Source organism: Bos indicus x Bos taurus, chromosome 15 (assembly GCF_003369695.1).
Source record: "Bos indicus x Bos taurus breed Angus x Brahman F1 hybrid chromosome 15, Bos_hybrid_MaternalHap_v2.0, whole genome shotgun sequence".
In the NCBI taxonomy this organism is placed as follows: domain Eukaryota; kingdom Metazoa; phylum Chordata; class Mammalia; order Artiodactyla; family Bovidae; genus Bos; species Bos indicus x Bos taurus.
This window is the reverse complement of record NC_040090.1, coordinates 29265415-29276596: the sequence shown is the minus strand read 5'-3', so window position 1 is coordinate 29276596 and position 11182 is coordinate 29265415. Positions and strand designations below refer to the sequence as shown.

General features: G+C 55.2%; 1 protein-coding gene across 2 annotated transcripts; it reads left to right on the top strand.

Moving 5' to 3' along the window:
- The first annotated feature begins 227 nt into the window (after positions 1-227).
- Positions 228-10597, top strand: SERPINH1 (serpin family H member 1). 2 transcript variants are annotated; one of them, XM_027562866.1, is made up of 6 exons: positions 271-434; positions 1939-1982; positions 4357-5012; positions 6492-6590; positions 6713-6945; positions 9596-10584. In XM_027562866.1, exons 3-6 carry the CDS (start codon positions 4391-4393, stop codon positions 9896-9898), a joined length of 1257 nt encoding a protein of 418 aa, XP_027418667.1. In that variant the 5' UTR covers positions 271-434; positions 1939-1982; positions 4357-4390; the 3' UTR covers positions 9899-10584. The 2 variants fall into 2 exon arrangements, with proteins under 2 accessions (XP_027418666.1, XP_027418667.1); XM_027562865.1 differs by lacking the exon at positions 1939-1982 and having other exon boundaries at positions 228-434; positions 9596-10597.
- Positions 10598-11182: the final 585 nt, after the last annotated feature.

Below are 11182 nucleotides of genomic sequence, written 5' to 3'. Positions count from 1 at the left end.
TAAGCGATCCGAACTCCCACTAGGGAGCCCCGTGTCCCCTTCATCTAAGCGGTCCGAACTCAAGAAGAGTCAAAAGATGCCCGCTCGCTCCGAAGTGGTGCGGGCCTCCGGGGCGCCCAGCCCGGAGTTTCCGGGCGCTGCGATCGCGTACGATATGCAGGGCAGTAGGACCCAGGGGCCGGGTGACTGCCTGCAGAAGGAGGGGGCGGAAGCCGGGGCGGTTTGGGGGAGGTCTCTGGCTTTTTTTGGCGAGGCAGGGGCGCCCTCCGGAAGCTTTTCCAACTTTCCAGAAGTTTCTCGGGACGGGCGGGAGGTGGGGTGGGGGAACGCCATATATAGATCTGGAGCGCGGGGGCGCGGCGGAGAGTGGAATCCGTTCGCGGCTCCAGTGTGACACTGTGACTGCGGTCCCAGCGCCAGCCCAGCCCGGCCAGGTGAGGGGCGGGGGCGGCCGGGGGAGTTTTCTACGGGGGCTCAAGGGAATGAGAGGGGAGAGCGGCCCGGGCGAGGGTTTAGGGGCCAACAAGAGCCACAGACTGAGCCCGCAGACTGGAGTCCCTGGCACTTTTGGGGGCAGCTGGAGGGTTGGAGATGGAGACTAGATGGTAACGGCGGAGAGAGCCTGAGGGCGACCGCAGAGATGGAGCCGGGATGGGCCGTCGGGACACTCACAGGGCCCGGAGAAAGTGCAGGGTTCCCCAGAAGTGTGGGGCAGGAGTGGTGGTGGCCAGGAGGGAACAGGCCAGTTAGGGGCCACGATGCTGAGGCTCCTCTCTCTGCAGGATCAGGGAGGGAGGATCCGGGTCTGCAGTTCCTTCCAGCAATAACAGGGAGGCCAGGCTGGCTTTGCATGTCCCTGTGCCTCCAGTTGTGGGTTGAGGCCCAAAGGCCAGTGGACCAGTCTCCTCACAGGCTTGATGGGGGGTATCTGAGCCTCCTGAGGAAGGGTAGTGGGGAGAGGAGGTGAAATAACCTGGACTTTTCCTGGGGGCTGTCTTGGCTTTTGGGGTCCCCACGGTTTGGGAGGAGTCACCCACCGCGGCTCCATTTCTGATCAGCAGGCTGTATGCCTAGGTGATGGCAACTAAAAGAGGGACTTGGCTAGCACCAGTCTCCCCCACCTCCCTCCAAAAAGAGGCTGAAGAGGTGACCAGGACTGCATCCCCCCAGAGAAGGGAGGACGGACAGGGATGGAGGGGGCTCCCTAGAAGGCTTTTGGTCACCCGCTCTAATTCTGTCCGCCGCCACCTGGTTCCTGGAGTCACTGCAGCGTTAAGGTCACTTCAAAGGCCGGGGTTCCCTGCCCCCAGCTTAGGGACATTCCTGAGGTGACTTGAGTGGAGGGAGAAGAATGAAACCGGCTTCCAGCATGGCCAGAAAGCCTGGCTCCGCCTCTTCCAGGGTTTCCGGCTGGTCCCCCTGGTCTGCAGGGCCCGGATGGAGGCCTCGGGAAAATCTGGGGGCTTTGGTTCTCTGGAAGTCTCTGGCTGGGACCACACCCTTCTGCCCTCAGACAGTTCATCTGCCCATCCCCCCTTCCTGAGGCCTCCTGGTCCCCTCCTTTTGTCTCTGGGCACTGGGATTCCCAGCAGAAATGTTTTTTTTAAAACTGGCTGTAACTGGACACTGAATCCAGCCCTCTGGAGGGGCTCTGTGGGAGCTTCTGGGAGGTGGGAGCCCTGTGCTAGGAAGCCCGACCCCTACTGATCCCTGACGGACGGAGGTGGCTCCCTGCCCCTCTCTGGCCTCAGTTTCTCCCACTGTGCAGTGAAGTGGATGACCTCCGAGGTCCTCCAGATCTGGAGCTGGTTGTGCCTGCCTTCTGCCAGGGGCAGAATAAATGGGGGTCCCTTAGCGGGGTTGGGCCTTCCAGGCCTGTCCTCACCACCACCCAGCTCTGCCCTACCCCATCCTCCTCACTCTTCTGCTTTCTTTCAGAATGAAAAAGGCAGGCCTTGACCTCCCCCTGAGGCAGTTTCAAGGTACTTTAGACCTCCTCAAGCGTGTGAGACCCTTTCTGGTGCTCCCATCCCTCCCGCAATCTGCTTCCCTTCCCTCTACTTAAAAAACCTGGAATCCGGTCTCCTTCCGGCTATCTGTGGGCACAGGCCTTGGTTCTGTGATTGTGTATTTTTCTTTGTGGGACCATAAATCATCTAACCTTGGCCTCAGGGCTGCGATTTCTCTGTGGCAACAGGGGCTGGGCTGTGGGAGGCTGGCTTGCTTGCAGTGACTTGCCTTCCTCCGTTCCTGCCACTGGGTTAACAGCCCTTCACCCTTGCCGCACATCTCCCTGCAGAGTCTGATGTTGCAGGCTCGAAGCTAGGGCCAGAAAGTCTCCATGGCACCCCACCCCCTGGGACCTGAACCCAGGCCTCCGGCTTCCCAGGCTGGAAGCCCCCCTCTGCAGGCGGGTGGAGATAATTCAGTTTCCAGCCTGCCACGTCACCCGGAGCCGGCAGTAGGAACAGGAGCGCAGCTATGTGGCTGCCTGAGGAATCCCAAACTAGTCATTTGGAGCTTTCTTGAAAAGCCCCTCCCAGCCCTTTGAGGTTCTGGTTGGCTGAGGGTGGGGGCTGTCAAGATAGTGCCTGCCACGTGGCAGGACTGTGAACTGGGCTCCTAGATTATTTCTCTGGGGGATGCTGGTGACCTCTGCAGAGGTCCAAGCTCTGGCATCCGCTGTTTGGACTAAAGGCGGCCTTTGAATAGGATGATCGTATGCCTGTTGTCTTGGCATAATAATTGGTAGTATTTCCATTTTACTGTCTTAAGTGTCCAAGTGTCCTTGTTTGTACAATAATTATATAGGCCCTCTGCCTTTGAGGCTCCAGGCCTGGTGGGAGGAAGGTGACCTGGGCCCAGAGATATTCTTTAGGGTAAAACTGTCTTACCTCTGCAATCCCTACTTTAGGCTACAGTTTTCTTTGGTAGCTTCTCCCAGGCACCTGTGGGTCTTGGTGGCCTTCCCTCTGTCCCAGATACTGAGGGTCGTTCACCAGGATTCTGAGTTTGCCACCTTGAGGACCATGAGTGGGGATCTGCCAGCGCAGTGGGATCCCAGCTTCTACCACGGTTCCTTCCAGCCCTTGTCTTTGCCGTCATCTCGTCTTCCTTTGTGCTGCCTGAAGGACAGGCGGAAATGACCTCAAAGCGGGGCGAGTGTGGAAATAAGTCCACGTGGAGACTGTCCTGATGGGAGGCCCCAGAGAGGGGAGAGGGGCTTGTCGTAGGGGACTTTGGGATAGCTGTGGTTTGAGGATGGCAGTCTTGAAGCCACAGTGTAGATGGGCATGTGTGGCGATCACTGCCAGATGGGAACGGGAGGGCAGAATGGAATCTGAGTAGCCTCTGCTTCCTGGGAGACTGAACACACATCTGGCCACCAGCCTCTGGTGAACAGGAGGGGGTGTCAGTGTTCTGAGCTGTGACGTGCCCTGGCCCTTAATATCCTTCCTCTCAGGAAACCTACCCCACCTCCCATCCCCCTCCTGCTTTTGTCCTGGGGATTTCCCATCTACTCGAGGGGCGGTGGGCAGGCATGTCCTGCCAAGACAGAGGCCTGGGCATGGAGACCATGACCCTTACAACTTGGAAAATGGGAGCCCGAGACTTAGTGAGGGGTGGACACACACGCACACATGCACATTTTCAGACTCAAGGTCACCCTTTGGGGCAGCAGAGTAGAGTATCTGGGTTCTCTCATTTAATCAGTGAACCTACTGGTGACTCATTAACATCCCAGCACAGAAGGGAAGGCGTAGGGGAGGAACACTGCACCTCTGCCCACATGACATCCTCTGTCCAGGGCCCTGAGTTTCATGCAGAGCCTCAGCTCGTCTACTACTTTCCCCCGCCTACTGGAAAAGGGTCCCAGGGTTGTAAGAGATCTGAGCTAACCTTCAGCAAACTGAAGAGCCTTCGTTTGGCCAAGTGGCCCTAGTTTCTGTTCATTCAGGAATAGCTGAGGCCTGTTGCGTGCTGGGCACAGGGGACTATAAAGGGGAGCCGGACGGGCTGTGTGTCTTGCCCTCCTTGGAGGACACAGACCTCTAGGTCTGTGATGGAAACAATAGGTAACAGACACATGAGTGTAAATGTTAAATTCAGTGTAAGAAATAAATAGGGCTGAGGTGGCTATTTGCTTGCTTTAGATGAGGAGTCAAAGAAGGCCTCTGAGAGATCCGGCAGATGGAGACCCCAGTTTGGGCAACCTGGAGTTAGGTCTGGGCTCCCCAGAGCTCTGGACCCTCCCGCTCCCATCTCCAGGGGACTCGGCAGCAGCCAGAAGGGTGGGGATGGGTGCAGGGGAAGAACTGGGGCTTCAGGAGTGCCCTCTCTCTGCCACCCTCATAGGCCCTCCTCGGTGCTCACAACCCACCTCCCAGCCATGCGTGCCCTCCTGCTCATCAGCATCATCTGCCTCCTGGCCAGGGCCCTGGCCGCTGAGGTGAAGAAACCTGCGGCTGCAGCAGCTCCGGGCACCGCTGAGAAGCTGAGCCCCAAGGCGGCCACGCTGGCTGAGCGCAGCGCCGGCCTGGCCTTCAGCCTATACCAGGCCATGGCCAAGGACCAGGCGGTGGAGAACATCCTGCTGTCACCCGTGGTGGTGGCCTCGTCCCTGGGGCTCGTGTCGCTGGGCGGCAAGGCGGCCACGGCATCGCAGGCCAAGGCGGTGCTGAGCGCCGAGCAGCTGCGCGACGACGAGGTGCACGCGGGCCTGGGCGAGCTGCTGCGCTCGCTCAGCAACAGCACGGCGCGCAACGTCACCTGGAAGCTGGGCAGCCGCCTGTACGGGCCCAGCTCCGTGAGCTTCGCAGAGGACTTCGTGCGCAGCAGCAAGCAGCACTACAACTGTGAGCACTCCAAGATCAACTTCCGCGACAAGCGGAGCGCCCTGCAGTCCATCAACGAGTGGGCGGCACAGACCACCGACGGCAAGCTGCCCGAAGTCACCAAGGACGTGGAGCGCACCGATGGCGCGCTGCTGGTCAATGCCATGTTCTTCAAGCGTGAGTCCAGTGGGGCGGGGCAGGGTGGGACGGGGTCTCCTCTCCCCGAGGCCCCGCCCCCGGCAAGTCTGATCAATCAGTATTTCTGTGCCAAGCACCAGTCTTCATTAACAACAACTCGTGGACATGGAGGGAGGCAGTTATTGAACTCTTAATATATGACAAACTAGGTTTAGCGAGGTGTAGTGTTGTATCTGGGGCTTCCCTGGTAGCCCAGCTGGTAAAGAATTTGCCTGCAATGCAGAAGACTTCGCTTGGATTACTAAGTCAGGAAGATCCCCTGCAGAAGGGATAGGCTACCCATTCCAGTATTCTTGGGCTTTTCTGGTGGTTCAGATAGTAAGGAACAATGCGAGAGACCTGGCTTCGATCCCTGGGTCAGGAAGATCCCCTGGAGGAGGGCATGACAACCCACTCCAGTATTCCTGTCTGGAGAATCCTGGTGGACACAGGAGCCTGGCAGGCTACAGTCCATGGGGTCGCAGAGTTGGACACGACTGAGCGACTAAGCACAGCACAGCACAGTGTTGTGTCTAAAGGAATGGGACACAGATACAAGCCCAGCTGAAGGACTCCACAGGATGTGTTTCAGCACATCAGAGTGCTGTTGATTGTCTTGGAATTAAATTCAGTAATCATTTCTGCCTCAGTAATGAGCTGGCTCCACGCCTGTGATCATGCCTAATGCTCAAAGCAACTTTGAGGGTAGGAGGTGTTACCTCCATTTCATAGGTGATAAAACAGGCTCAGCTAGGAGGAGAGAACCCAGACTCATGTCCAAGTGCATCTTGAATTGAAGACTTGATTCAGGCTTAATGTGGACTTCTGAGTACCTATATGGATAGCGCTGTTACTCTTACAGGCTGCTGTGAGGATGAGGTGCCCCTGTTTGACAAATGAGGGGACCAAGATAGGAGCGGTGAAAGGTCTTGCAGCCAGTTGGTGACTGAGACTGAATTTGAACACAGGTCTGGATGTGACACTGGTCAGGACTCAGGCCACTGTCACATATGCAAGGTTTTTGGGGTCATGTTTTTTGGTCACAGGGACAGGGCTTGCAGACAAGAATTAAAAGCAATCTTGGAGCACAGACCTCAGCTGGCAGGGGGTGTGGGGAGTCCAGCTCAGCACATGTTGCCCAAATGCCTGGCAGGGGTCAGGGCAGAGGCGGACATGGCAGTGGCTGGACTGAGGGTCCTCCTTTTGGAGGTATTTCCTGTCATGTGGAAACTGCCAGGCCCTGACTATGTGTAGAGAGCCGTGTCTTCAGGCAGCATGTCCCCATTCCTAAAGCAAGAGCATGTACTCTAGGGGACTGGGTGCTCAGCGAGGAGGTGGGCTGCAGCCGAGCCCCAAAGACTGGAGTGAAGGCCTGTGGCAGGGGTAAATCATCCTGGATATTGAGTTGGGAGAATGTCTTAACAGGGTAAGGGGAGCAGCGCATCTGTTTCTCATCTTGTGTTCTACTTCCTGCTACAGCGCACTGGGACGAGAGATTCCACCACAAGATGGTGGACAACCGAGGCTTCATGGTGACCCGTTCCTATACCGTGGGTGTCACCATGATGCACCGGACAGGTAGGTGCCTTGCAGAGTAGGGTGGGGCGGGTGGGTGGGCGATGTGGGGGCCCGAGGGTGCTTAGGGCCTGGCCCGCCCTCATCCCACAGCATGTCCAGTACCCTTTCGGCTTTTCTCCTAGGTCTCTACAACTACTATGATGACGAGAAGGAGAAGCTGCAGATGGTGGAGATGCCGCTGGCGCACAAGCTGTCCAGCCTCATCATCATCATGCCCCACCACGTGGAGCCCCTTGAGCGCCTGGAAAAGCTGCTGACCAAAGAGCAGCTGAAGGTCTGGATGGGCAAGATGCAGAAGAAGGCTGTGGCCATCTCCCTGCCCAAGGGAGTCGTGGAGGTGACCCACGACTTACAGGTGAGGGGAGGCCCAGCTCAGGGGCCTGCAGGGCTTAGAGTTGGCGGGGGATGGTCTGTCACCAGCTCAACGGGTCTGTCCTGAGCCCTCTGGGTGTCCAGGCAGTAATGGGCTGTGCTGAGGGAGGGGGGCATGGTCCCTGCCTTTGGGAAGATGGTGACAACATCAATACTTAAGTATAATTGAGCACCTGCTGTGTGCCAGGCACACTTCCTAAGCACTCTGCATGTGTTAAATTCTTAATCCTCAACACCGTATTAGGTAGGACGATCAGCCTTATCTTACAGATAAGGAAAATGAGGCTCAGAAAAATTAAATAACTTATCCAGAGTCATACAGTCACTAACTCAGACATTTAGCACCAAGCCGTGTCCTTAATCTTACGCTGCGCTGCCTCTCAAAACAAGGTGTAGGCACACCTCATTTTATCGTGCTTTTCTTTATTGCAATTTTTTTTTTTTCACAAATTTTTGAAGATGTATGGCAACTCTACATCAAGCAAGTCTGGCTCTACTTTTCCAACAGAGTTTGCTCACTTCATGTCTCTGGGTCCCATTTTGGTAATTCTCGCAATTACCAAACCCTCCACCAGCAAAAGATTATAGCTCCCTAAAGACTCAGATGATGGTTAGCATTTTTAGCAATAAAATATTTTTAATTAAGGTACATAATTGTTTTAAGAGATAATGCTGTTGCAGACTTAATAGACTACAGTATAGTGCAAACATAACATTTATATACATTGGGAAAGCAAAACAATTGTGTGACTCACTTTATTGCAGTATTTACTTTATTGTGGTGGTCTGGAACCAAACCCGCAATGTCTCTAGGGTATGCCTCCACTATTCAAGCTGGAGGATTGTTCCCCATGCACTAGTAAGACTAATAATAGCTTTCAGCTCTGAGTCACTTGGCTGGAAACTCAACCAACCTGCTAAGCATCATTTCCCCCTCATGACCACCCTGGGTGGTGGGCAGCAGCTCAGGGAGAAGCAGTGACTTGCTCAGGTTACCCTGGCTAGTAAGTGCTGGGGCTACAGTTCTCAGGTGAAGACTCAGGGTGGCCTTTTTGTCAATCAGGAGAGTTTTTTTTTTTTTCTGTTCAAAAGGGAAAACTTTCATCTCATTCCTCCCTTAGGTTCCAGAAATGGTTCTGTAGGTGATCCCTTGCCTGCAGAATTGATTCAGACTTGCTGCTGAGGGAGTGTGGAGGAGAAAGCTTGAGATGAGATGGGGCTTAGACTCCAAGCTGGAGACTAGTAGAACTTGTGTGGTCTGTATGGTAGATAGCATGAGGTTTCCAGAGAGAAGCCACACCCGTCTCCCTCCTGGGCTTGTCCTGACACTCCCCCAGCCTGTTCTGCAGTTGCTATCACCTGACTCCTCTTCTTTCTCCCGTGTTTTCCTGGCACCCTGGGTGGACACACTATCTACTACCCTACAGTAGATTGAGGTGGAAAATTCCAAGTGGGTAATTTGTGCAAAGTCATGGGGACTGGAATAGCTGGGCCTCGAATTCCTGTCTCGGGACAACCGGACTCTCAGGCCCCTAAGTATCAGGCTGGTTTGGCCATGCTGGGGACTGTCCTCCAGAACCTTGGGCCCTGAGGGCTGCTGTTCACTCAGCCGACAGTTCTTTACCACCGCCTCTTCTGCACTGAGAGCAGGGTGAGCCCCGAACATGGGCCCTGCCTTTAGGGAGCACTGAGCCAGTGGGGGAGACGACAGGACCACACACTGATAGAGCGAGGCCAGGGGTGCGTGGCTCCAGTCTTGTGGGGCTGGGAAGGCTCCCCAGAAGACGTGGTGTCTAAAGGACCTTACAGAGACAGGGTAGACACAAAGATGCTCTTGAGGAGGCAGTTTCAGGGAAGCTGTTGAATGGAGAGCAGAGTGGTACATGCTAGGGGGTGAAACTGTGATGAAAGCACAGTTCCTAGGAGAGAGCTTGTCCTTGGCTTCCAGGGGCTGTGCAGAGCCTTGGAGAGAGAGAGAGAGAGAGTATATGTGTTTTAACTTTTGAAATACTATGGAAATACATTAACATATATTAAAAATAGATTAAGGAACCCTCATGTATCCATCACTCAACATCAACTATCACACCCATCAGATTATCTTGAAGCAAATCCCAGCCTTCATATCACCCTGGAAAAGTTTTAAACCCCCGAGTGATGTGGTCAGAGCTGTTCTTAGGTCAGTCTTTTCTCGAACGTGAGTGTGTCAAGAATTACCTGGAGAGTTGGTTAAGAAGGGTTCCTGGTCCACCCGCAGACACGGTGATTCAGAGGCTCTGGGCTGGATCAGGAAACGTGCGTTTCATATAAGCCCCCAGGGGAGGCCGATGCTGGCTGTCTACCACTCATACCACAGGTCAGGATTGCTCGGCGGGTCCGGGCGTATATTCTGCCTTTTCCCCCTGAGTCTTGGTTTCCTCATCTGTGAAGTGGTGATTGGAAGCTGTTGCAGGGCTGTCATGAATTAGGAAAGTGGTTTGCCGTTTCCATACCATGTCTGGCACACAGAAGGTGGCCAGGGAGTGGTAACTTCTGCTCAGAGAAGAGGAGAGACAGTGGGTGGTGTGGGTGGAGGGTAAGGGTCTAGGAACTTTGCCTACCATGGCCTCACCATCATCCACCTGGTTCTACAGAAACACTTGGCTGGGCTGGGTCTGACCGAGGCCATCGACAAGAACAAGGCAGACCTGTCTCGCATGTCGGGCAAGAAGGACCTATACCTGGCCAGCGTGTTCCACGCCACTGCCTTCGAGTGGGACACGGACGGCAACCCCTTCGACCAGGACATCTACGGGCGTGAGGAGCTGCGCAGCCCCAAGCTCTTCTACGCTGACCACCCCTTCATCTTCCTGGTTCGAGACACCCAGAGCGGCTCTCTGCTGTTCATCGGGCGCCTAGTCCGGCCCAAGGGCGACAAGATGCGAGACGAGTTGTAGGGCCCCAGGGTGGGTGTGGATGGCGGGGGGCAGTGGGAGGCTCCTGAGACACATGGGTGCTATGGGGGTGGGGGAGCTGAGGTGCCAACCTTGGATAGTCTGGGGTGGGGGTGGGAAAACAGGGGGCTTCCTATGTGTCTGAGCAGCCCTTCCCGGCCTGGATTCACTCTGCTTGGACACGGTCCCCCAGCTGTCATGATGCTGAGCCCAGAGACCCCGTGTCCCATGGGAGCTGGGCCGTAGTCGTCGAGCCCTGCTCTCAGTCCTGGGATCCAGCCTGCCTCAATCAGTGTTCATATTTATAGCCCAGTGCTTTCTCATCTGTGAGATGGAATTGAGCTGGGGGTTCAGCCAAGCCCTCATGGAATGGGGGCCCTCTTCCTGACATGACCACCACCTCAGCCCCCTCCCAATCTTCTCCTAACTTCCCTCATCTATAAAACTAGGTGCTGCAGCCCCTGGGACAGGTACTCCCACAGTGAGTCTGACCCCAGAGAGGGGGTTGAGAAATAGCTCATGGAGGGGGGTGGGTTTGGGCAGACTCCGGTCAGGCATCATGGGGATGAACATTGTTTTTTCCTTTTATAGATTTTCAAAAATGGGGAGGAAAGTGGGGAAATGAGCCTTTGTTGCTGTCAAACCAAGAACTTATTTGTACAATTTTTTTTTTTTTTCAATAAAACTTTTCCAGTGAAATTTTGTTGGATCATGGAAGGTGACTGGATCAGAGGTTACCATGTCATTCTTCCCTGGGGACAAGGGCTCCTTCTGTTAAGCCCTGTTGGCTACTAATAGTCCTTGTCAGGCCTCCAAATCCTGGCAGATAACTGGAGATAATACTGTGTGGCAGGCCCACTGTGTGCTGACTCCGGGAATTGTGGCTCTGACTGCCCTGGAGAGGTGGAGGCTGCAGGGCCAGAATGACAGCACTGGGCCTGGAGCCCAGGGCTTTGCTGTCCTGCTGGGTTCAGGATCCCAGTCTTCAGCCCCGAGTCTTTCCTTTCAATCTGACCTCATCCACATCCAGGGCCAGAGGGCCACAAGCTCAGGCTCCCTGACTGGGCAGGACTTGGTGAAGAAGGAGCTTGTAGGGTCCTTGCTCTGTACTTGGATTTGGAGCAGGAGCCGAGGAGAGTCCTGATACACACACATTGGTTACCTCTTCTGAGCCTTGGGGCTCCTGACATCACAGCTCAGGGAGGAAGAGGACAAGTGGGATGTACAGGACAGAAGATCAGTGGCCAGCGAGGCAGAGGAGCAGAGGAAACTGGGTTCATGGCCCAT

Coding starts and splice junctions, on each gene's coding strand:
- SERPINH1 (XM_027562865.1), top strand. CDS start 4,391: ATGCGTGCCCTCCTGCTCATCAGCATCATCTGCCTCCTGGCCAGGGCC. Junction 5,013..6,491: donor CAATGCCATGTTCTTCAAGC/GTGAGTCCAGTG, acceptor TTCCTGCTACAG/CGCACTGGGACGAGAGATTC. Junction 6,946..9,595: donor AGGTGACCCACGACTTACAG/GTGAGGGGAGGC, acceptor CTGGTTCTACAG/AAACACTTGGCTGGGCTGGG.